Below are 26,285 nucleotides of genomic sequence, written 5' to 3'. Positions count from 1 at the left end.
AGCCAAGTGGCCACTCTTCTCATTGTTTTTAACTCGCTGTAGAAATGTGGATATGCCCTTTGAAAACTCCGTTTCTGACAGCTGGCTGCTTATCTGCTCCAAGACAAAGCAAGCTGTTACTGTGGAATGCTGTGTGTGAGGGAGAGAGGCGGGGGGGAGTCTGCTGCTGTCTGAATTTGCAAGGCAGCATGCTGACATGCTTTCAGCCCCCCACAAATGCACTCTCTCCCCCTCAACACACACACAACACGCTCCCTGTCACACTCCACTCCACCCCACCCCACCCCATTTGAAAAGCTCGTTTCAGCCACTTGCATGCTGGGATTGCTATCACAATGCACTGCTCTCTGTGGCCGTTGCAAGAGCTGCTAATGTGGCCACACCAGTGCGCTTGCAGCTGTCAGTGTGGACAGATTGAAGTGCTTTCCCTACTGCTCTCTACAAAGGCTGGTTTAACTCAAAGCGCTCTAAATCTGCAAGTGTAGCCATACCCTTATTGACTGGCATTAATGAAAGCTCTAAAAGCACTGATCAGCTTTGTCCTCACTAGTTGTCAGCATATCAGAGCTGCTATTGTTCTAATGCATAGTGGGGAAAAATGACAGAGAAACTGTGGGTCAGATTTTTAAAGTTATTTTGGCTCCTAAAGGTGCAGATAGGTGCTTAAAGGAATTGTCAAAAGCACCTAGGTGCCTAAATCTCAATGGGGATAGCTGCATCTTTAGATGCCTACATACTTTTAAAAAAAGTCTGGCACTATGTGCTCTGTGTTGGTTCCATGTACAGTAGTCTTGGGTACTAAAGGAGGGCTGCGGGTGTGGGACATAACTAAAGGATCAACAAATATTCAAGTCTCTCCTACCCAGAGGGGTTCAGTTGCTGTGGAAGTTTCGGTAGCGATGAAGCAGTTTCACTAGTACACTACAGACCAAGGAAGGGCGGATTCTCTGAGTACAAACCACTACAGAACTCTCTTGCACAAAACCTGTTTTCTCTGTCTTTGCACATGAGAGAGGATTTTAGTGTTCTGTGGATTTAGAAATTCCCACATCAGCAGTCCGTCATATATTGAGTATGGATGGAAACTATAATAAACTACTGAAATGACAGGTTTCAGAGTAGCAGCCGTGTTAGTGTGTATTCGCAAAAAGAAAAGGAGAACTTGTGGCACCTTAGAGACTAACCAATTTATTTGAGCATAAGCTTTCGTGAGCTACAGCTCACTTCATCGGATGCATTCCTGTAGCTCACGAAAGCTTATGCTCAAATAAATTGGTTAGTCTCTAAGGTGCCACAAGTACTCCTTTTCTTTTTACTGAAATGATTGTTCCTAACCATCTAATCAGATCCTTTAAAATATTAGTGTTGTCTGAAGAGTGGCATCCTATATAAAACAAACTGTAGGAGTGGGGGGGAAAGGCTGCAGTCTAAATTGCACAGAGGAAAGTTTATGCATGAATCAGCATTAATTATTGCAGTATTGGAGATCATCTGTAATCCCATTGTCAGGCTTTGTGGTCAGCGTAATTACCATACTGTGCTAAGAACAGTCAGAGTAATCTCACTCCACAAAATGAGGTACTTGGAGGAAGAGAGGACTGCAAATGTCTAAAGTAATTTATTTTTTTTGCATACCTTCCATTTTAAATCTGTTTGTTTTTATTACATTTTCTGGAGATATACCAACCAAATAAATGAAAGCTATGTATTCATGCTGCATAATCAGCCATACTTCATCTTAAGTAACAAGAAATCTTATTCTCTTATTTGCAAGGGCATAGTCTACACACTTTCAAGCAACATTTAAAATATTTGGAAGTTTTACTTAACTTCTAGCTTGAAATAAATTATGGAAGTCAGCATTAAACTCACTCAAGTAAACACGTTTGTCCAGTGAACTAAGACTTACCCTTTGATCTTTTTGCTTATTACTATTATTATTCTCTCTTGAATCATTCCTAAAAAGATTTGCCCCTTCACCTACTAAGGTTATAAATCAATAGCATTTTTCTATATTAATATCCATCTGAAAATATCATAAAGCAATTTTTGGCACAAATGGGGCAGTACTTGTTTGGTTTGGTTTGGTTTAGTTGGTGGATGATAATGGAATTTACCTTTGTGGGCTGGATGATTTGGGCAGAGGCCACTTGATCCTTAAGCCCTGTATTCTAGAAGTGAAACCTGGAAAGATGGCCAATTGTTTTTCGATTCATATTGGTGATATCCTGTGCTCTTGTTGTATCTGTCTTCTTATATGCTAAAGCAACCCCTTAGTGCTTATCTTCATTCCAAACTGATGCTGGTTATTGGGAGAATTAAAAGGGTAAATTGGTTCTCAACTCTTCAGGTTTTTGAAGGTGTGTATTACATTAATTCCTACATTTTCTTGATTCCATTCATGGCCATTAGGTTTATTGGCATTCCTCTTAAATTTGTGAATTCTGTACATAGTGTTTGCGTGTGTGGGTTTATTTTTAATGAGTCTAAGAGAAGCAACAGTGGCACTTCACTCGGTGTACACCAGTTGTCTGAGAATTTTTTATTCCAGTAACAGCTCCAGATGAGAAAATCTTCCTAACCGTATTCTACATCATGAACCTGCTATGCAACTTTCACACGTTTTATTTTTTTTATCAAGCTTTACTGTCAGACTCTGATATGACAGCATTAACTCATAAAAGTGCATGCCTACTTTGACAGGGATTGACCAGCCTGAGTTGCACAGATTCACTTTAGTGAAGCAACTGCCTCCCTCTGAGGCTCCAATTTCTCATCTTGTCATGAATTCTGTTAAATTAACTTTGGATTGTAATATGGAGGTGCCAGGAGAGAGAGGGGGGGGGGGGGGGAGTACAGCTGGTATAAGCTCTGGAGAAAAAATATGTACCTCAGCTTTGTTTTAAAAAGAGAAGAATCTTCAAAAAGCTCTGGGTTTTTGGTTTTTTTCTTCTTCTTTCAGTTTTAGTACCCAACAACATGTCATTGCATCTGAGCACTAAAAAGACTCATTTAGGTCTTAATCTGCAGAAAAAGAAAAGCAATCTTTAAAATATCTAAACTGTGACTCAAATTGCAAATCCTGTGCAGCAGTTGTCCTATTACCAATACTCCCATGATGCAAAATAGTTGACATAAACTTGATGTATGGTGTGCTTCAGCTGAGACTTTTCAGAAGTAAGTTTGTTGAGAATCATTGTTTACCAGAAAGAAAAAATAAAATGTGGCTTTTGTAATTGTGCAAATGAGAATATTTTTGCAAATTTCACATTTGCACAACAAAATAAAATAAAATAAAATTTGCATACATTGAGCTAAAGCACAAGGATTTTTCACACTTAATAACATAACTCATATTTTTTGTATTTATTAGCTGTAACTCATCTAGGGAGAACTGTCAGAACAAACTGCATAATACAAACTAGAACTTTACAGCACTTGCGCAAATTAAAACAGATTGTCTTAAAACATGATTTTAAAATAATTCACAACTGAGTTTATTTTCATGACCAAGTCAACAATTTCTGAGAGAACTTTAACTATAAGGCACTTCCATGTTCTGTGAAGGCAAATATCTGATCTCAGATTCACATGGCAGATCTTGGCTAATATTCTTCTTCTCTTGTAGAAACAGAATATGGGAAAATACAGCACACAAGATGAGATCTCGATCTGAGAGTAGAATTTTGCCTTTTATAACACCGACCAAAAGTGTAATTAAACTGATTTTTGTTTCAATAATAGATAGACCAATCATTCCATTATGCGAATATAATTGAGGTGCCTCAGTAATGGGAAGCATTTATCTGTGTGATCTGTTCTTTCTTAAATGTCCTTTAAAGGTGGAATTGAAAATATCTAATGTTATTGAATATTACCTTGGATAACAATAACCGTCTAAATGTGGATCTTACAACTGCACATGCAAATCTCTCTATGATTGTTCTATATGCCTTGCTATCTTTATCTAGAAATGAATACCTAGTCTAATGTTGGCTATGTGCTTCATTTTGGTATGTTTTGGAATGCACATTGAAGTTAAAAAAAATCTCCAATGTTGTATTTTAGGATTTTTCATTTACAAACTGTGAGTTTTGGGTCTCATTCTTAGGACAGGTCTACACGAGCACTTATGTCGGCAAAACTTTTGTCACTCAAGGGTGTGAAAAAACACCCCCCTGTGTGACATAACTTTTGCCAGCATAAGTCACAAAATAAGCTCTCCTGTCAACATTGCTACTGCCGCTGGTTGAGCTGGTTTTATTATGTCAGCGGGCGAACTCTCTCCCATTGGCATAATGTGACGGCATGAGCGACTCTGCTGCTGTAAGCTTGTAAGTGTACACATGGCCTTAAACAAATTGACAAAGCACAATCTGACAAATCAAGACAAGTGCAATTACAGTAAGAAACGTACAGTGCAGTAACTATTCCCTGGATCTAGAAATTAGCTGTGGATTTTAGGATTAATCCCAAAAAAGCTAGGGAAAACATATAATTCTGATGGTATATGGTCATAGTTGATGGAGCGTAGTAAGTGCTCTGCTCAATGTTACAAGTAGGGTGGTACGATGCGGTCCACTGAGCTCAGGCTCAATGGATTTATTTTAACAAATTAGAAAGGGGTCCAAAATCCTTCTGATGAACTGGGTGTGTCAACCTTCAAGCTGGATTTTACTATGTAAAAATGGCACATCATTAACAGTTCTCCTCAGGTTCATTCTTTGTCATGTTTCAGAGTAACAGCCGTGTTAGTCTGTATTCGCAAAAAGAAAAGGAAAGGAAAGGAAATAAATTGGTTAGTCTCTAAGGTGCCACAAGTACTCCCATTCTTTGTCATGTCTGCCTTTGTCAGTGACAAAGATAAGGTTTTACTATTTTTTTTTCTCCTGTTACCACTGTAGAGCCAATACAGCTGTGGGAGAGTGAACTGAATTTCATTCTGATTCCTGCACATCCACAGAATTATTAATTAAGCTCTAATTGCAGAATCTAAATTGTTGGTGGTGGGTGACCCAGAAAAACAGAACTAGGCTTCTAGATTTCAGACTGAGTTTGGCTGGCAGTTAGAAATAACAGGTGAAATCCTGTCCTGTTGAGATCTGTGCCATTGATTTCAGTGAGGGCAGGATTTCATCCAGCATCCTTTGTGGTTGAACAGAGAGCAGGTTTTGTCATTTGGAAAACAATAAACATGGAGCCCCTCCAAGTATTTTAGAGGCCTTTTAGCCCTCACCCCAAAGTCAACACAACTACAATTTGGTTTATATTTATCTCATTTGTCAGTGATATATAATAATGCCTGAGATCATGCTGCTACTGACTACCAGTGCTGCCTCCCTGCCACAGCTTCGGGGAAAGGGAGCAAATTGCAATAGTCATTTTTTTCCCCACTGTCTATTTAAATTAAATTATTTGTAAGTTTATCACAGTGTGTAGTAAGGATTTTACAGAAATAACGCTTAGGAATTAATTCTCAGTTAATGCTTAAGGTGGAAATGCCTATATTCAGGTGTGCAAATATGGTTTGAAATGTCTCCCTTCTCCTAATCAACAGGAGGGGATGTTGATAGGACAGCAGGATATTGGAGGAGAAAGAGGAGAGGCTGCAAGAACACATGCTTGGCAGGATAAGTCTGGCCCCCTCCTACTTGAGTCCTCTGCTTTCCCATTGCCTGGGCTGATGGCACAGGGCTAAGTGGCTTTGATGCACCTCTGCCCCATCTATGTAAACTCTCCTGAGATTTTTCAAAAGCCTCTTGTCCCTGTTAGCTTGGTGCTTGCAAGAATTAGGATTCAGAGGGATGTGGAATTGACTTAGCATGTTTTGATTTGGTCAAAGATGCTTGTAAGGTGAATTTGTCAGGCAGATGTTGAGCCAACCTGAATCAACAGGAACAGGCAAAGTATGAACTGTGCAGTTGCCTGGATAATTTTGTAGGCATTTGGCTGAGTGATCACACACAGGGACACTTGCAACACAGGTCCTGAGCTTTTTAGGGTTAATGGAGTCCATCTGTCACATGGAGAGGCTGACATTTGACTCTGTGACCTTAAGGGCTGGCAGGAAATAGGTGCCAGGCAGTAGGGATAGGGGTGCAAGAAGCTAATTGCCGTAGCCCCCGTGGCTAGTGCAGATAAAGGTGAGGAGAAAAGGACCAGCTCCCAGAGGTAAATGAGACCCAAGATTTTGCTGGTGGACCTTGTGCCTGTAGGAGAAGGGGACATGTGAACTCTTTGCAGACTGTGGTCCCTCCTTGTTTACCACTATCCCATATTTTAGGGAGAGGGAGAGAGAGAATTCAGAGGTGAGCTAAGTCCCAGGGGGAGGCCAAGGAGGGTTTACCTTGAGTTATTGGTATATGGTGGGAGCCCAGTAACTCACTTTTAGACCCAGTTAAATGCCTGGTATGTGGGAGCAGGGGGTGGGTGCCTAACTCGACTTCCCAGTGATAAATTAATAAAATTGCAGCTGGTCACTTAAATCCATCCCTGTGTCTGTCGTTCACTCAACTGTATATCCTGATCAATGCCTGTAAATGTCTGCTCTCTACTGTCCCGTTTCAAATTCCCAAGGTATATATGGCCCACAAACTTGCAGATCTTTTGGAGAGCTAAGCAAATAATTTACAAACAACTCATGTAATGAATTTCCCCTTGTGAATTGTTTTGGAACAGGGGAAAAAAAATCACATTCACTTGAAATAATTCGCATTTTTTTTCCAGCAAATTATTCTCAGTCAGCAGAATATTTGTGAAGTCTGAATAGTCAATTTTTTCTCTGTGCTGGTTACTCATGTAAGTCATGTTGTTATTTTTGTTCCCTGATTGAATGACTTGCATAACCAATCATGTGCAAATGTCGTAGTACCTCATAGGTGTCTTAGGAGGATAAATCCATTAACATTCTTGAGGTGCTTAGGTACCTTGGTGATGAGCATCACAGAAAAGTTTATAATAAAATTGTAAATATTGCAACTGAATATACATCTTGTGCTGCATCAATTAGATACAAAAGGAGCTCCACTCAGGGACCTGACTTAATACAAGGTTATTTATGTAACTAACCAATGCAGTGCAAATTTCCAATTATTTATTCAATTACAATATTCACAATTCCCACTGTGTTGGCTAGAGGACTAACCATCACAGCACAAATGGCAACATGCCAATTTTACAGTAATTATACAATTTGGAATTTGTTTTTAGCAAATATTGCAGCATTCAGGCTTAGAGTACATTTTTGTGAATACTTGCATTCATAAAACTCAGACTTTCAAATGTTTGTGGAAAGCAAACAAAAAGGAGTCATGAAGTTAATCAGTTGTTGAATGTAATTAACTATTCACGGACAATTTTTTTGCACTGTTTGCTCAGTTCTAATGAAAGTACAGTGCTTCTTAGATGCTTTAGATCTCTGCTAATAACATATTTGAAACCAGTAGCACCCTGGATTAATTTAACCGCTATTCCAAGTATGTCAGTCATGAATCTGAGTAATCGATCATTTCAGTTGTATTCATTTTTCCCCTTTTTTCATTCACAGGATGCTCTGGCCCCTTGGGAATAGAAGGAGGAATTGTATCAAACCAACAAATTACTGCATCATCCACCCATCGGGCTCTTTTTGGGCTCCAGAAATGGTATCCGTACTATGCACGACTTAATAAGAAGGGTCTTGTAAATGCTTGGACTGCTGCAGAAAATGACAGATGGCCATGGATTCAGGTAACAGATGGAGTTGTGGGAGAAAAAAAAAAAATCTCCTAGACTCAATTGCCAGAGTCATTTAAGAAACTGATGAAGATAAGTAGTAAACTAATAGCAGGATTCTTGTTCACTGTCATAAATGCATCCTAGATTAAAGGTGGGTGGGAGAGGATCCTAATTTCAGCTTTTTTGTGTGTAAAATATACAAATCTTATATAAAAACACGACACACTCTAATAATCCATTGTAACTGTAAGAATCTTCTGTACATAAAAACAGATTCTTATCAAAGAGTCAGCTTTTCAGATATGCCACATCTCTGTTCATTAGTGCTATAGTAGCATTTAGCAGCAGCAGCTGTTGATGGACAGCCTTTGATACTTATAAAGTCATAAGCCCAATTCTGACATCTTTTTGCAGACAAAATTCTCATCTGCTTTACTAGGAATTTTGCCCAAGAAGGGATTTTAGGGTTGGACCCTCTATTTGTATCCTCTCTGTCTAGCAACATAACACACATGCCCACATAAAATAAGTCAGCGTGCATTATAGCAGATGCAGTGGTAACTGTTGTAGTTAAGATTGATATGTCTTCTATTTGAATCCCATTTTCAGATGTTTGTAACGTTCTCAAACATACCTTTGGGGGCTGAAATTGTCCATACTTTATCTCTGCCCAGAAAAAAAATATTTTTGGAAAGTTGCAAATGGTAATGTCCGCTCAATGGATATGGGATTTCATTACCATGCAAATTGTGTAGTTATTTACACAGGTGGATTCATGACTACACAAATGGCAAAGTAGTGGAATAATAAATCCAATGGCTATATGTTAAGGAGTAGTGTTTTAAGCTTGATATCAGATTTGTAGCTAATCTTAGCTGGTGATTTGTATAGGTTGTTTTTTTGTTTGTTTTTAATGATGTGTGTGTATTGGACTAGCATTTAGCTACTTTAACTATTTGTTACCTAATAAAGCTTGTTGCATGGCGATAGATGTTACAATCCAATCTCATATGTAACATATAACAGGGGCCACTTTCATATTAGTCTCTATATGGTCTCATGTAAGTCAAATATGTAAAATATATGCTTAATAGTATTCACATGCAAATTGCATAGTTTTTGTTCCGTGTGGGATATTTTAGTTCTCACATTGACTCCCTGTGTTATTTTTGTGGACACTTACTGACTAGTAGGTATAATATATGTTCACAAGTGTTATATGCACTTTTCCTACTTACCTAAATTTCAGGTCCAAAATCTCTTACAGGTAAAAATTTCAAAACCACCTGTTGCAGAGTAGCAGCCATGTTAGTCTGTATCCGCAAAAAGAAAAGGAGTACTTGTGGCACCTTAGAGACTAACAAATTTATTGAGAAGGAAGGGGAGAGAATAAGGGAAAGGGAATTGGGCAGAAGTATGTTCTTGGAGTCAGAACCTAGCTTAAAAGTAAAATAGGAACATGAAGTAGTAAATTGTCCTTTTAGGCTCTGCTAGCGGGAAGTCCTTTTAGGCTCTGCTAGCAGGAAGTTGTCTCCAGTAAATTATGGTGGGATTTTCTGCCTGATTCAGAGGAGGGACTTAAACTCAGGTTTCTCATTTCCTATATCAGTGCCCTAACCACTGGGCTGTTAGTTATTCTTCATGGGGCACTCTCTTTATACATTTTTTTCACAAAAAATATAGCAAGGTCTTTTGTGTGAAATTAAATTTTTGTTTTCCAGTCAGCCCTTCTAAGGACTGTAGCTTATAGGGCTAGCTTGCCTTCATTATCTTCACTGCCTTGCCTTCATTATATTCTGTTTCATTATATTCATCAGTAATGCAGGGAACCTATATCCTGTAAGGTTTCAGAGTAACAGCCGTGTTAGTCTGTATTCGCAAAAAGAAAAGGAGTACTTGTGGCACCTTAGAGACTAACCAATTTATTTGAGCATAAGCTTTCATGAGCTGCTCAAATAAATTGGTTAGTCTCTAAGGTGCCACAAGTACTCCTTTTCTTTATATCCTGTAAGACATTCATTTCAGCAGTTAGCATAAGGCTTGAGGCCTATGAACTTTGGCACAGATAAATGACCTAACGGTCTCCCGTAACTTTTGGGGAACTGAACATAGAATTTGCAAGGGGGAATTTTGACCATAATGACCTCTATTAACCACAGGAACAGGAATCAACATCCACAGATGACTAACCACGAGAGTGCCGTGACAGTGAGTTGACATATATGATAATAAGTTGAGATCTTTGATATACTAACCCATAGGAGAAGAACACACCAACATTAGTAAGGTGACATTAGTACCTTAGTACATTAGTTACATTAGTAAGGTGAGGAAATATAAATAAGAAAGAGGGGAAGAAACCCCTACTGAATATGCAGCAGACATAGTGGTGTCAGCATAACATATTATAAAAGTTGCATCCCAGCCTGTGGGTAGTAGGAGAGAGAAATGTAGCCCTTGGAAGGTGCCAGAATGATGGCCACTGTGATAAGGGGGAAGGTGATGGTGATGAGGAAGATGATGGCTAACATTTCAAATTGCTCTGCAAGGGATGGTGTGAGTATATGGAGGTTCAGATGTACTTTCTGTAGTATCGATCTACCTTACTCAGTTGGAGTGTTTGTGACTGTGTTAAATGTATTAATAAACTATTTGTAAATATAGAAGAGTTCCTACAGTGTGAGAGTTACAGCTGTGCACGTCGGGGTTCCCAACTATATAATACTTCAGATAACACTGGCCCTAATCTTGAGACAAGAACCTGACAACCCTCAAGGTGATAACTGGGAATTCTTAAGTAATCAATATAATTAATACATAACCTATAGATCAGGCTACAGGACTTACCACAGTGTTACCAGATTTTCCCATTACTTTGGGGGTATGCTCATTTATTAGGGTTACTCTTCTGGGGGAGCAGTGTTCTGTAATTCTATTAACGTACTGCTTGTGTCACTTGTGTTCTCATACAGAGCTCTACTTCTCCCTGCTGCTAGTTCCCTCCCAATGGAACTATCCTGCAGGACCTAGGTTCCCCAGGGCTGGGTTCTACCAGCCCCAGAATCACACACACACACACATTAACAGAGTGCGTCTGAGAGCATCGGATTAATCAGCACTCCCAAGCTGACGCCTTATATTTCACTGGACTCAATAGGCTGGGTCGAGTAGCATTTCCAAGCTGTCACCTTCATATGTCCCAGGCTCAGCACATTCCTGTCGCCACTTTCACGTTACAGTTGTTCTGGTAGTAACCCACTTGATAAGCAAACCCCACAGGATTTTTGGGCGCTGCAGGGACCTTTATCTTAGGTATGAGGAGCGTTGCTGCAGAGCGAATAAGGAAGCCAAACAACACCCACGGAAGGGGAGAGGGAGGAGAGAGAGAGAGAGAGAAGCAACCAGCTTAATTATGAAAGTTATTTATTACCAGGTAAAAACCATAAGGGAGCCAAACAAACAAAACAGTTATAATATTAAATCTAACTTAAATTTAATTACAAAAGTCAGGTTTGGAAAACTATAACTGATCACATGAGAGAGAGAAAGACAGAGAGAGAGAGAGATAGGTTCTCACCGCTCCATGAACCTTGAATCAATTGGGGGTCCTAGCTGGTGGTGGTAGCTGAGGGTGCAGAGTGCTGGAGACAGGCAGAGCACCCCAGTACGATCAGTCAGAAGAAGATGAAGTCACAGTAGAACTGGTGCAGATGTTGGATACAGGGTAAGGGTTTTTGTAGGGAAAGAACAATGGTTCAAGGGAGAACACTAGATTTGTTTATGGGTAAACTGATGCCTTGAGGGAGTATACCAAAGTTGTTTTGTTTAGACTAGACAATAGGAACTCATCATTCCTGCTATGGGCGGTGTTCTTTTGAGGGAACTGTGGCAAAGTACCTTGTTCTCCTCAGCAGACTCAGTCCTTTTTAGCCTTCGAGACACCGGCTTGGGCAAGGCAAATCCTTACAGGTAGCACAGGGTCCGGTTATTCCTTTCCCTGATCAGTCCCTTGTGTTAGTTTTCCTTCCCTTCTGGGGCGGTGGAGTGTAGCCTCCCTTCCTCGAAGCGTTCGGTGTCTTGTTGGCCTTAGCCTACTGGTAGCTTCCCTCCTTCTCTCACTCTCTCCTCTCCCTTCCTTCCACACGGGGGAGGGTTTAAAAAGGTCTCCACCAGTTGAAGCCAGCTGAACCTAATTAGCTCCCTAGCAACCCCTTTTCCAACTCAACCTTATTTCCCCCTGGTTATCTCCTCAGTGGACTGGGAGAGGCCTTTTAATCCCTTGGGACTAATTACTACCCCTCCCTTTTTTGTAGCTGTTTGTCCTGGGTTTACCACAGAACTCACAATGGAATTAGGCAGCTTCAGTATTTTGGATACCAATAAAGGATTTATTACTAGAATTGGTCTGATAACTACTGAGCTGGGTATGTGCAAGCATGGATTCATTAACATCTGGAGCAGAGATTCCCCCATCATGCAGTGCTTTCCTGCTTTTTTGGTCCCATAGTTCAGTGTGGTTCTTGCCTTGGAATCTCTGTTCTCCATTCTGTATGCTAATGGAGATGCCTCCCTGTCCCATCTTCGATGCAAATGAGGCTAGGGGAGTTTTCTTAATCCTGTCACCCTTGTCCAAGGGGTTTAGGTGTGTCTCCCACTGCCTTTTCATTGCTTTTTGTAAATCTTTCTTCTGATCGGCTTTGGTTCAAGCAGAGTCTGGGAGGGAGGGGGTCCTTTGTGAGTCAGACAGGTTGGATACTGCGCCCTGGTTCCCCAAGGACACAGAGTGACAGATAACACTAGGTAGTGTTATTTCTATCCTATTCAGATTCTTATACAACTTTTATCACAATGGTATTTAAGTAATGTGCCTAGCCTCTCTCACATGTGAGTCTTTCTTACTTTGTCCCTCCATCTCCCCCTTGCACTTAGAATGAACGATGGTCATGTTTGTGGTGATTCTTAGAAACTGCAGCAGTTTATCTAGAGTCTTGGAATAGATCCCATCCAACCATTCTTCCTGGGCATAAATAAGGTTCCCTGCAGTTTACTATGTGGATTTTTCAGAAAAGACATTAAAAATTTACGTTTGGTGTGAACATTGAGAGCTAGCGTTGCATTTTCTAAGACTAGAGATTTTCCATAGTTTCATTATAGCCGGAGCACTAGAGATAGCTATAGTTAAGGTTGCCTGAGCATTTCCATTATAACCTGTTTTCAGTTAGTCATAACATTTTGAAACTTTCACTTACTGAAATGAAATTTTCCAGGGCTTATCTCTGCCCAAGGGTAACTTCTGTTTTAGCACCTGAAGAAAAATTGTTGAGCTACTTTTTAGTAGGGGGAGAGTGGAAATAAAAATACATTTCCCTCCCCCCCCCCAAAAAAAAATCTTGCAATATTTTTCTGAATACCTTTAGTGCTAAAATAACTGGGGATAAAAAAAAAAATCTAAATTGGGAAGGGAAATAGTCCTTGTCAAGGAGAAATGCCTTTGAGGTTCTGCTGGAAATTGGTTTTGATTTCTCAGAGATACGAACCATTGGAAAAATCAGATTTCATGCATGCATTCTACTTTGCATTGGACCAGTTTCATTCTCTGACCAGTAAAATACTCATTAAGGGGCAGATATTCCCTGGTCCTCACATGGGTGCACAGAGCGAGGGCAGTTGGAGGGAGGAGGGATAGCTTAGTGGTTTGAGTATTAGCCTGCTAAACCCAGGGTTGTGAGTTCAATCCTTGAGGGGGCCATTTAGGGATCTGGGGCAAAAATTGGAGATTGGCCGTGCTTTCAGCCGGAGGTTGGACTGGATGACCTCTTGAGGTCCCTTCCAACCAGGATATTCTAAGGTGGGGAGCAAAGGAGAGAAGCAGCAGGAGTCTCAGACCTCACCCTTGTACAAGAGCCTGGGAGAATTTATTTAATTTTCACATTGCAATCCCTGGTCTCTCCTAGCCCTCACCAAAGGGAGGTGGTGTTCTGTATTGCCTCCACTGCAGGGTTGTGCCTAAGAACAATCTAGCCTTAACTGAGGCTAGACTACATAGGAGGCCAATCTAGCACCTCTTAGAATCTCCCTTAAAGTGAAGGCTCACAGGCAGATGTGGAGGCTACGAGAAAGTTAATATAGCCTGATACTGCATTAACTTTATTAGACCTTGTCCTAACAGATAAGAGGACCTGACCACAGAAATAAATATTAATGGAAGCTTAGGTAAAAGTGATCATGACTTGATCATATTTATAATGTGCAAGCAGAATGAAGTCCAGACCAGTAATACATGTATACTTGGTGCTTTAATTGGGCCAATTTAACAAAGCTGAAAACAATTATGAATCAGATCAACTTGGGGGAAGAATTTAATCAGAAAAATGTGAATAATAACTGGGAATAATTTAAGAACACCTTACTAGATGCCCAAAAAAACTACAATTCCACAATTGAGGGAAAAGGCTTTGCTTTAGAGAGAAAGTGAAGGTAGCTATAACAGATACTAATAAAATGTATAACAAATGGAAGAAAGGGGGATTGATAGTCATTAATATAAATCAGAAATTAGGAACTGTAGAAAACTGATGAGAATCAAAGGGACACAAGGAGAAATCTATGACCAGCAAAGTTACAGACAATAAGGAGTTTTAAAAATATATTAAAAACAAAGAATCCTAACAATGGTATTCATTCATTTGTAGATGGAAATGATAGAATTGTCAACAATAATGAAGAAAAGGCAAAAAAGTGTTCAGTAAATATTTATTCAGTATTTAGGGAAGAACTAGATGATAGTGTCTCATATTGTGATTACATTATTTCCATTGCACTAGTATCTCTGGATGATGTTAAATAGTAGCTACTCAAGGGAGACACTTCTAAACTGGAAGGGCTGGATAACTTGAATCCAAAAGTTTTAAAAGAGCTGGCTAAGGAGATTGCTGAACTGTTAATGTTAGTTTTCAATAAGTCTTGGAAGCCCTGGGAAAGTTCCAGAAGATGGAAGAAAGCTAATATTGTGCCAATTTTTAAAAAGTGTAAATGGCATGACATGGATAATTATAGGCCAGGCGGCCTGACATCAATCCCAAGCAAGATAATGGAGCAGCTGATATGGGACTTGATTAATAATGCCAATCAACCTGTGTTTATGAAAAAATAGATCCTGTCAAACTAAATTGACATGTTTTTTTGATGAGATGAAATGTTTGGTGATGAAGGTAATAATGTTGACATAATATACTTAGTTTTGTCTAAGGTATTTGACTTCATGACATTTTGATTAAAAAAACAGAATGATATAATATTAACATGGCACACATTAGATGAATTAAAAAACTAGCTAACTGATAGTTCTCACAATGCAATGGTAAGTGGGGAGGCATCATCAAGCAGGTGTGTTTTCAGTGGGGTCTTGCATGGATCAGTTGTTGGCCCTCTGCTATTTGATTAAAAAATGTTAATGACCATGAAGAAAACATAAAATCGTCACTGGTAAAGTTTGTAGATGACACAGATATTAGAGTGGTAAACAACGAAGAGGATAGGTCACTGTCTCAGAGTGATCTGGATCTGTTGGTAAACTGGACACAAGCAAACAATATGCTGTTTATATGGCTAATGTAAATGCATACATCTAGGAACAAAGAATGTAGGTCAGTTACAGAATGGGGGACCATATAGGGGAAGCAGTGACTCTGAAAAGATTTGGGGTTCATGGTGGATAATCAGCTAAACATGAGCTCGCGTTGTGGTGCTGTGGCTAAAAAAAGCTGATGCAATCCAAGGGTGCATAAGAAGAGGAATTTCAAGAAGGAGTAGAGAGGTTATTTTACCTCTATCTTTGGCACTGGTGTGACCACTGCAGGATACTGTAGCAAGTTCTGGTGCCCACAATTCAAGAAGGATGTTGATAAATCAGAGAATAGAAAATTCAGAGAATAGCCATCAGAATTATTAGAAAACAAAACCTTTTTCTTTCTGAGGTCCCCCAACATGCTATAAAAAGTCCATGGCCCACCTGTGTCACAACAACTGCTTTTCTGCATATCCAGTAGATTAAAAGCTGTATTAAATTGATAGTTATACAGTTAACAAATAAACATATATCATAAAAAAGAAAAGGATAATATAGGTACAAAAATAAAAAAAACAGAATATTCTTTTATTTTACATACTCAGGTGTAAAGCTTGTTGCAGGTGCTGACCCACAGCCTGGGTGACCCACCGAGGTGAGTGAGGGGCTGAAGCCCGAGCTCTGCTGCCTGGGGCTGAAGCCTGGTCTATTTTGGCAAACCCTCTGAACCCTGCTCACGGCTTTCCATGGAGCTGCAGACTCCTGGTTGAGAACTGCTGTCTTAGACTGATAGACTCAAAGAGCTCCATCTATTTAGGTTAACAAAGAGGAGGTTATGATTAGGGGTATGGAATGGCTTCCGTATGAGGAGAGATTTCAGCTTGGAAAAGATGACAACTGAGAGGGGATATGATAGAGGTTGAAAAAATCGTGACTCGTGTGGAAAAAGTAAATAAGGAAGTGTTATTTACTCCTTTTCATAACACAAGAACTAGGGGTCACCAAATGCAATTAATAGGCAGCAGGTTTAAAACAAACAAAAGGAAGTATTTCTTTACACAATGCACAGTCAACCTGTGGAACTCTGTGCCAGAAGGTGTTGTGAAGGCCAAGACTATAACAGGGTTTTTAAAAAAAAACAAAAAAACCTAGATAAATTCATGGAGGATAGGTCCATCAATGGCTATTAGCCAGAATAGGCAGAGATGATGTCCATAGTCTCTGTTTGCCAGAAGATGGGAATGAGCATCAGGGAATGGATCACTTGATGATTACCTGTTCTAGGGCACCTGGCATTGTCCACTGTCGGAAGACAGGATACTGGGCTAGATGGACCTTTGGTCTGACCCAGTATGGCTGTTCTTATGTTACGGGGTGACTTAATTTTACAGTCTATAAGTACCTATATGAGTAACAAATGTTTAACAATGGTTCTTCAGTTCAGCAGAGAAATGTATAACACAATCCAATGGCTGGAAGTTTAAACTAGACAAATTCAGACTGGAAATAAAATGTAAATTTTTGGCAGTGAGGTTAATTAACCATAGGCACAGTTTACCAAGACTCTAGTAATGGCAATTTTTAAATCAAGATTGGATTTTGTTCTAAAAGATCTGCTCTCGGAATTATTTTGGGATTGGTCCATGTGCTATGTTGTACAGGAGGATCACATTGGTCCCTTCTGGCCTTGGAATCTATTAACTTTCTGGCCAATTTCCTGCAGTTCTTGAGGGAAAGGGGAAATGAGGAACAATTCTTCCATCCTCAGCCCACCCCTTTTTGCCTCCCCATCTGTAAGTGCTGCCCCTGAAGAAGGTTCCCTGTGGGATCCAGGCCAGGGTGGGAGTGGTGGAACAGTGCTGTGGAATCAGCTGACCTCATCCACTCTGTGTGCAGGATGGAGAAGGTCCATGTAGAGCATCCCCTTCATGGTGTTCTGATTGATGGAATAGTTAGGCTCTCAGAATGGCAATTTTTTTTCTTCAGAAACTGAATGAATGTTTCACAGAGATTAGGTAGAATGATATGAAACAAGAAACTCATTTATAGATACATATATATGTAGAAAGCAAATTAACGTATGGTTCAATGAATCTAAACCAATAGCGTGTTTCTTTATCATAGTTTCCAATGTAAAGAAAATTCTTAGGGAAGTTGTTATATAATGGACAAAGTCCCACAAAGTATAATTATATTCAGACTGTAGCTATTTTTGCCCGTAACATCATTATCTTTTGTCATTTAATTTCTTTATTTATATGCAGCCCATCAAGTGAAAGTTTTTGAGTACTTTGCTTATAACTCACTTGTAATGAGTGCAGTTTTCCCCCTAATCTTTCAGGTGTCTGACACACATGAACTAATTAGTATGCAATTTCATTTTCCTGCATTCTCCTGATGAACTGAAAACTGAAATTGCTATTTTAAATTTATGCTCCCGGCATGTAATTAGTAATGACACTACAATGCTTGTAATTGGCTGGCAATTTAAAGGGTCAATGACCATGTTTTTGAAAGCAAATTAAAGGCAAACTCAGTCATCTCTCTCTTTTTTTTTTTTTTAAGAGTTCTGCTGACCTTTGATTTTCCCTATAGGTTTAGAATATTAATAATATAACATCCATGTTAACCAAATACTTACTGCTTCATTAGTGACACCAGACATTGTTTCTAATTAAAAGGGGAGAAACATTCACATCTTTATACTTTTATTTTAATAATTTCTGGCTAGAGATGATCAAAATTGTCACTCTGCTTATTGTAGTAATGCCAACTATTTTCTTGTAAAATCCCAGTTATAAATCAGAGCTATTTTCTTTACCATTGCTAGCCCCTTTGCTTGCTTTATGGGCTTAGGATATAAGTGTTCTCCACCTTTGTCCTCCCAAGCCCCTCCCACCCCCCTACACACACACACACACAAATCTTAATCAGCAGCCAAGCATTCTAATCTTCCTACTCTAGCCCCTTACTGCAGCCATCACAGTTTTATTTGTTCTACGTCTTATCTCCTAAAATACTGAAATGAACTTCCCTAATAGAGGAAAAAATTAAACTGAAAAAATATGAATGATGAGGGAATTATTTAAGAACACTTTACTAGATGCTCAAAAAATTACAATCCCCAAAAAAGTCAAGAAAGAAAGCTGTACTGGTTTTAAAATAATAATTTGGTTTAGAGGGAAAGTGAAGGCAGCTATTTTAAAAAAGGAAGAAAGGTGAAGCTGTAGTAAAGAATCTAAACAAGAAATTAGGAATTGCAGAAAATTGATAAGGGAAGCAACGGGACACAAGGAGATGTCTATGGCCAGCACAGTTAAGGACAGTAAATTGGAGTTTCTAAAATAGATTAGAAACAAAAATAATTCTAATAGTGGTATTGGTCCAATACTAGATAGAAATGGAAGATTTGTCAATAATAATGCAAGAGAGACAGAAATGTACAATACATATTTTTGTTCTATATTTAGGTGTGAAAAGTGATGTAGTCATATGATGGTGAAACATTTTCCATTCCAGCAGTAACTTAAGCAGATGTTAAACAGCAGCTACTAATGTTAGATATTTTTAAACCAACAGGTCCAGATAACTTGTATTAGAGAGTTTTAAAAGAGTTGGTCCAGTGAGCTTCTCGGCCACTAATATTGATTTTCAATAAGTCTTGGAACACTGGGGAAGTTCCATAAGACTAGTAGAAGACTAATGTTGTACCAATATTTTAAAAGGGTAAATGGAATGACCCAGCTACTTATATTCCTGTCAACTTGACATTGACCCTGGGCAAGATTATGGAACAGCTTATAAGGGATCTGATTAATAAAGAATTAAAGTAGGCTGTTTAATGCCAAGCAACATGGGTTTGTTGAAAATGGATCCTGTCAAACTAACTTGATTTTTTAATTTTTTTAGGTTACAAGTTTTGTTGATAATGGTGATAGTGTTGATGGAATATTCTTAGACATCTGTAAGGCATTTTAGTCAGCAAGATATTTTGATGAAAAAATTACAAAATATTAAATTAACATATTAAATGGATTCATTAAATGGCACACATTAAATGGATTCACAGCTGGCTTCTAGATCTCAAAATGTAATTGTAAATGGGGACTTACCACTGAGTGGGTATTTCTACTGAGGTCCTCAGGGATAGATTCTTGACTGCATCCATATTTTCTCACTTTTGCTCCACCCAGTGCACTCACTCTAGGCTTGCAGTTCCTTACTCTTCCTCCTGACTGAGGTTTTTCCAAGCAGTTCCCTGCTTACACGGTAATATTTTCAACAGACCAGCATCTGTGCTTTGCTTTCTCAAAGCCTATGAACAGCTATAATTGCTAGCACTTATAAGTTATCACTCACTTTTAAGCAAGCACATTTATTCTTAAGATGAAAACATCACAGAGTAAAACATATTAAAAACAGTAAAAGAACCCTCACACACACCAAGAAGCTTACCAGGGATCATCCCAACAACCAGTTCCAACAAAGACTCTGATAGGAGTCAGTCCTTCAAACCCAACCCCTGCCATGTGTGGTAACTGCAGGTAAATGTCAGTTGTTGATGGAAAGCATTGTGCATAAGTAAGTTTTGGTTATTGAATAGTGTCACTCAGGAAATATTGTCTACTCCTCCATCATTAAACCAACAGTGAAGGGGGCCCCAGAGAACTGGAAGTGGGTACATGGTTGTATGCTGGTTATTAAGGTTGAAATCCAAGATTCCCACAGCCAAATGAGGAGTGGTATGAACAAGCTGGAAAGGGTGCCTGTAACATGTTCAGCCACCATCTCATAACCAGAGTTTGCTCTACAGCTTCCTGCCTGTTTTCTCTTTCTTCCAGGTTCCTTAAACTCAACACCCTCCAAAGGAAATTAAAACATTTCTCACCTGGGGTTCACTCCTCAGATATACACTGTCCCTCTAGCAGTCCCAGATCAGTGTCTCTCTCCTCTTAGCTGGGGGGTTCCCAGCCCTCTTTCCCAGAGCTGGGGCAGAATTCAAAATATTTGCAAGAGTCAATCTTTCTCCTTGCAACTGTTGCTTCTTCAAGCCGGTTACAGATTCTCAGGCTTCTGTTTCCTGAGCATTCCCTGTTGCTGCAGCCACCTGCTGCTCTGCATAGGGAATCCACTACCACCTTTAGTAGTCAGGGTTGGCTAGCCCCAGGCCCTCCAGCCATTAAGGGGAAAGACACCCTGTCACATACCATCCTCACCCCTGAGAACCTTGCCCACCCAGGGCAAGGTCTTGCCAGGGAAATCTAAATATGTTTTCCCCCATTCAGTGACACCTTTGGCTTTGGGGTCTGGGCCTGACAGTCTCCAATTCCTCTTCCAGTTTGCTAACCATGATGAGAAAGTGATCTCTTTCTGCTAGGGTTGCCTGACGCTCATCAGTGAGCTTGTCCTTCCAGAACAGCCAGCTCTACTCTGTGCTTCTCAGCCAGAGAAAGTAGCCATCTCACATCCTTCCCTCTTAGCTCTGTGTTGCACCTCTTGGCAACTGTAAGAAGTGCTGCCATCATTGTATCATCCACCCTTACACAGCTCCCATATGTATGTCCTATTCACATACTCTGTCAGCTGCCATTTTCTGCTTCTTGACCTCTTCGACCCATGCCAGCAGGTGCCCTGCTTTACTCACAAGCAGGGTAAGCTCCTTAACTTCTTCCATTCTGTGCTTGCTTCAGTTCTTTTACTTGGAACCTAAGCCTCTCCAGATCATTGTCCCAACCCAGTTTCCTCGCCCCTGCTTTGCGTCTCTCTGTGGTTCTTGCATTTCTGCCAGCAAACTGTAGCATGCCCCAGTGCTGTAGGATACTCATTCTGCAGAGTGCTGCTTTGCCTTTTTTCTTCCCCTGGTCTCAGTATTGGGTCTGCAGCCTCTCTCACTTGACCTCTCTTACTGGGGAATTATCTTTCCTTGTTCTGCAGGGCTTTCCCCAGCAGCTTCTTCACAGTGCGGATATGCCTAATGTGCCTGCCCTTTCCACACTGAAAGCGTTTAGGTCATCTCCTTTCCCCTTGGATCCATGCTTCAGCGTTCCTCCATTTCTGAGCCACCATCCCCTGGAATCAGGTCACCACCTGGGGCATTCAAATGCCTATGTCCCGGCTTCCCACGCTGGAAAAAGGAGTGCAGTGTGTATCTCTCCTGTCGACAGCACTGAGTCTCTTGCCTCTGCTGCTGATTATGCGGCGCTGTCCACAGCACTTCCTTTGCTGATCCTGCAGAAGTTGCAAGAGGACGGCCTGCATCTGCTATTGTCACAACAGGTACTACAGTATCTCCTCCATCTTGCTATCTGCTGCTGCACCATTGTTACTTTCCTCCTTGATAGGAGGGAGATCCTGTCCACTATACCAGTGTGGCAGACAGGCTGGCTGCCACCCAACCTCCCCCTTGTGGCCGAGGGTGCCTCTGCAGTGCCCGGCCTCTAGTAGCCTCCCCTTTACAGGCCCCTGAAGCCTTCCAGAGAGTCTTTGTTGTTAGGGTTTCCACCAGTCTGGGTTTTACCTGGACAGTCCAGTTTTAGTTTCTGTGTCCAGGTTGCCAGGTGCCCAGTTTTTGACTGGGAAGTCTGGTTAAAAAAGGGACCTGGCAGTGTCCAGTCAAATGTACTGACTAAACACCAAAGCCCGGTTATCGCAGGGTGGGCAGAAGCACTGGGTCATTAATCTGCCCCAGCCCCTCCTCAGCTGGATCCTCCTCCTACCTTCAGGCAGGCTCCTTGTCAGGCTGCAGCAGCCCCCTTCCCAGCTCCATCGCACAGGGAGTCCAGCTGGGGTGGTGGGGGCAGAGGGGATGTGAAGACAATCCAGCAAGAGACTTGGGAAAGGGGGAAGAGGAACAAGCAACAGGGCCTTGAGGGGAAGAGGCAGAAAAGTCCTCAAGGTGGGAAGGGGGTCTGGTTACCAGCTGTTAGAAAGGTGGCAATCCTATTTCTTGTGCCTTACAGCATCCCTTTCTGGGGCTGGTTTAATAGTGGATACAGTCAAAGTCCTTAATCACAAAATAATCCAACATAAAGTCCAAAATCACAAGCTCTACCTGAAGTGCCAGTTCCCAGCCCTCTCTGGCTGGAGCTCAGTCCTCGCTCCTGTTCCCACGCTCTCCTTCAATTAGTCACCTGCTGCCTTTTATATAAAATCACCTGATTCCACTCAGGCTTAGCCCCAAGCTCTCCTGCTCATGGGCAAGCCACACTTTTATAGTGTCCCATCCAAATTCCTTGGCCAAAGAAACTTACAGTGGCATGGGTTATTACTCAGAAGGGAAGAGAAACGAACTGTGCAGTCAAGTATCAAATGAGGGGAAATGGCAGAGGGGAGCTGGTATTTCTAGCAGTTATGTAGGGGATTAATTTTCAGGAATGCTGGGTTCTAATGCCTGCTCTGCCACAGACTCACTGTGTGATTTTGGGCAAATCACTAAGGGCCAGATTTTTAAGAGGTATTTAAGTGCCTACTGGGATTTTCAAAAGTATCTAGGTGCCTTCAACCCATAGAAATTAGCGCACCTAGATGCTTTTGAAAATGCCACTAGGTGACTAAATGCTTTTTAAAAATCTGTTCCTTAACATCTGTTCCTTAACATCCTTAACATCTCAGTTTACCATCCTCACTTTCCAGATGGGGAATACCTACCATAACATGCTAAAGCATGTTGAGAACCTTGAGGAAAGGTTGTATCCAAATGTGAATATCACCTCAGGGCTCTGGCATGGATGTTAAGGTTGAAAAGCCATTATTTTACAAATATAATTCTTCTTGTGTTTTTGAGTTGTATGTACTATAAGTTTTAGTTGCACGGGATACTACATGCTCAGATACCATGGTGATGGGTGTGGTATAAGAACCTGAAGAGACTTTTCAGCCAGTGGATACATTGCCTGTCTTGTGAGAAGTGAATATTTTTTTACACTACCCAGGGCTGGAAAGTATTCTGCTCCCAGCACAACTGTATGTCAGCCTATATCCCAAAGGCTGCATTATACCGAGTACATTAATTTACTGCTTAGTCTAATGATCCTTTAAGTTATCCCTGATGGAAAATTACAATTTCATTTAAAATTAGATTTAAAAAGTAATCTCTTATATGTAGTTATAAAGGAGGTCTTAAAAATGTATGCTATTTTTTGATTAAACAACTAAAACAAAAAGACACTTAACATTAAGTTAGCAAGCCTTGGTATTGCCATAACACTATTCAGTCTATAATTGTTTGGCTATTTACCCTAATTACCATAATGCTAGTGAAAATTTTCTTTCTTAATAGTTTAAAAAGATATATTCTACAAGTTAACTGCAGCTGCTCTCAGTTTTAGAAAATGTGATAATAATATAAGAATGCTAGTTAAAACAATCTTCTAGTAAGAGACAAAATTCACATAAGCTAATGTGCATTTCTTAATGCATTTTAATGTATTTATAGTAAATGATTTATGAAACACTTCACAAATTTTAAATGGTAAAACTGTGTCTCTATCATGACGAAGGCCATCGGTCCGGATCAGGAGAAGTCCAAATCAAACTGACATCAAAGCTACCAGTTCAAGAGCAGGAATGATAGTGACAGCTACAGGAGATCCATGCTGTTGCTTGGACACTTCCATGAGAGTGCTGCCTGTCAGAGCCCTTAAGGAGGGACTTCCCATGGTGTGTGTCCACAGTGGGTTGTGGATTGCAAACTGGTTACAGCTGCCGTGGGGTGGCAGGTTTCAAGACCCACTGGGCCTTATCTTTACCCAGCTCCCTGTGGGGGCACCCTCCACCAGCTCAGATTTGTCTGGATGGGCCACGTGGAAAGCTGTCATGATGTCAGGGGCATGGGCTTGCTATTCTGGCTCCCAGGATCCCTCTTCTGGGCCATAACCTTCCCAGTCTAAAAGCACCAGAGAGAGCTGCAATTGATTTTTCAAGTCCAGCTTCTCATGGACCTCATACTCTTTGTGTCCTTAGGTCCACACTGTTAGGGGTGGTTGTTGAGCCCAGTGAGCGAAGGGGTTTTCAATGTAGGGTTTTTCCAAGGATACGTGAAACACTAGGTGTATTTTGAGGGATCTGGGAAACTGCAGTTTCATGGTCACTAGGTTCATTACCTGACTGATGGAATATGGCCTGCGGTATAGGTAATCTAGTTTATGACATGGCCGGTTGGTGCAGAGGTTTTGGGCTGAGACACACTATTTGCTCAATTGGTGTATGCCAGGCCTTCCTGGCGCCAGCAGTCAACGTGTAGTCTCCCTTGGCCTTGTCCACATGTGCCTTGAGTTCTTCTTGGACCTTCTGGATCTGCAACACCCAGTCAGCGACTGTGGGATTGGTGGAGTTGACAGGTACAGCCAGGTGGAAATGGCAGTGAAAGCCGTAGTTTGCACAGAATGGTCTCTGCATGGTGGAGACATGGTCAGCATTGTTGTAAGCAAACTCTGCTTGGGGTAGAAGGCTGGACCAGTTGTCCTGGTGGAAATTTGTAAAGCAGAACCAACTGGATGTTCTGGGTGTATTGCTTGAGATTCTCAGAAAAGATGAGCATATCATCTAGGTAGACTACAATGTACTGGTCTAAGATGTAATGGAAGACCTCGTTCATGAAATGCTGGAATTTGAGGCCAAAGGTATTACCAAGAACTTGTAATAGCTTTTTGAACTAGGTACAGCCATCTTCCACTCATTCCTGGCTCAGATCCAAATCAGGTTGTAGGCCCCACACTTATGAGAAGTTCTATGAATGCTTGAGCCAATTGTACACAGTCCAATATTTCCAGGATGAGTAGAAGGGGATATTGATTCCTGATGGCAACCTGACTGAGGACTCGGTAATCCAAGCGTAGACACAGGGTTCCATCTTCCTTTTAACAAACAGAACTGGGGCTCCAGTAGGAGAAGCAGATGGCCTTATGAAAACCTTGGCCAGATTCTCCTGGAGATAGCACACAGGACAAACAGCCCTGGTTCCAATATTGTGTTGATATGGACAAATGGCACCTTGCTCCCTGGTTGCAGTTCAACTGGGCATTTATAATTCTGGTGTCATAGTAGGGTGTCAGTATTCTTTTATTCAAAGACATCACCATAGTTGCTATACTTGGGGGACAGTGCTGAAATCAACTCTATTGGTGTTCACAGCTGACCCCTAGCCAAGGCCCTGAGAAGGAGTACATTTTGATTCTGGGATTAATCTGATTGTGAGCGAAGACAGACTTGCTGGCAGAACTTGGACCAGAAGCTAACCTGGTGCTCATGCCAAAGGATGTACAGTTCATGAGCCAACAGCCATGAAGTGCCAACAATTATGGGGATGTGTGGTGAGCGGATTTTCTCAAACTGAAGGACTTCCTGATGGTCCTGAATGGCATCATCTCCTGTGTCACTGGCCCTGATGACAGGAGTGAGCCATCTATAGTTTACAATAGGTCATGGACAGTGTTTGGTTGAACTGGAATACTCAGGGCTTGGGCTGTATCAGCATCTATGAAGTTGTCTGCTGCTTTGGAATCCACCAGTGCCTACTGTAGCAGAATTTGGTAAGGCTCCCCTAGAACACAAAGACAGATCTGGACTTTAAGGTTCCTCGTGAGGAACAGGGGGGTATTATTGAGGAGCTCACCTAGGCCAAACCCCTCTACAGGGCCTGGGCGTGGTTGTTTCCTGGACTGAGTCATACTAGAGCTCAGGGTGGGCAGTAGGCAAAAACATGGCCACAGTAGAAACAAAACCTGTGGTGGCAATGCTGCTGTTTTTCCTCAGGGGTCAGAGGGTGGTGGGTGCTATCCAGCTACTCAGGTTTAGCATCTGGGCTGGAGACAGGTACTAAGGAGCACTGGTCAGTTAGTAACATGGACCCCTCCTTTCCTCATCTCACTCACTGAGAGTACAGTTGATGCATATGATAAGGTCGATGAAAGCATCTAGGTTGGTCAGGGCATCACCTGAGCTATATCATCCTTAATCTCCTCCTCACATAGTACCCACCAGAACTGGTAGAACTGGGCCACTT

General features: G+C 41.0%; 1 protein-coding gene across 1 annotated transcript in view; it reads left to right on the top strand.

Annotated features, from left to right (window-relative positions):
- EDIL3 (EGF like repeats and discoidin domains 3) overlaps positions 1–26,285 on the top strand; it is a 389,354-nt gene that overhangs the window by 250,309 nt on the left and 112,760 nt on the right. Inside the window, exon 6 of the mRNA XM_027827522.3 lies at positions 7,547–7,728. Coding sequence (XP_027683323.1) covers positions 7,547–7,728 — 182 coding nt within the window. The remainder of the gene's footprint in view (positions 1–7,546; positions 7,729–26,285) is intronic.

Source organism: Chelonia mydas, chromosome 5 (assembly GCF_015237465.2).
Source record: "Chelonia mydas isolate rCheMyd1 chromosome 5, rCheMyd1.pri.v2, whole genome shotgun sequence".
NCBI classification, from domain to species: Eukaryota; Metazoa; Chordata; order Testudines; family Cheloniidae; genus Chelonia; species Chelonia mydas.
This window is presented reverse-complemented; position numbering and strand designations above follow the sequence as displayed.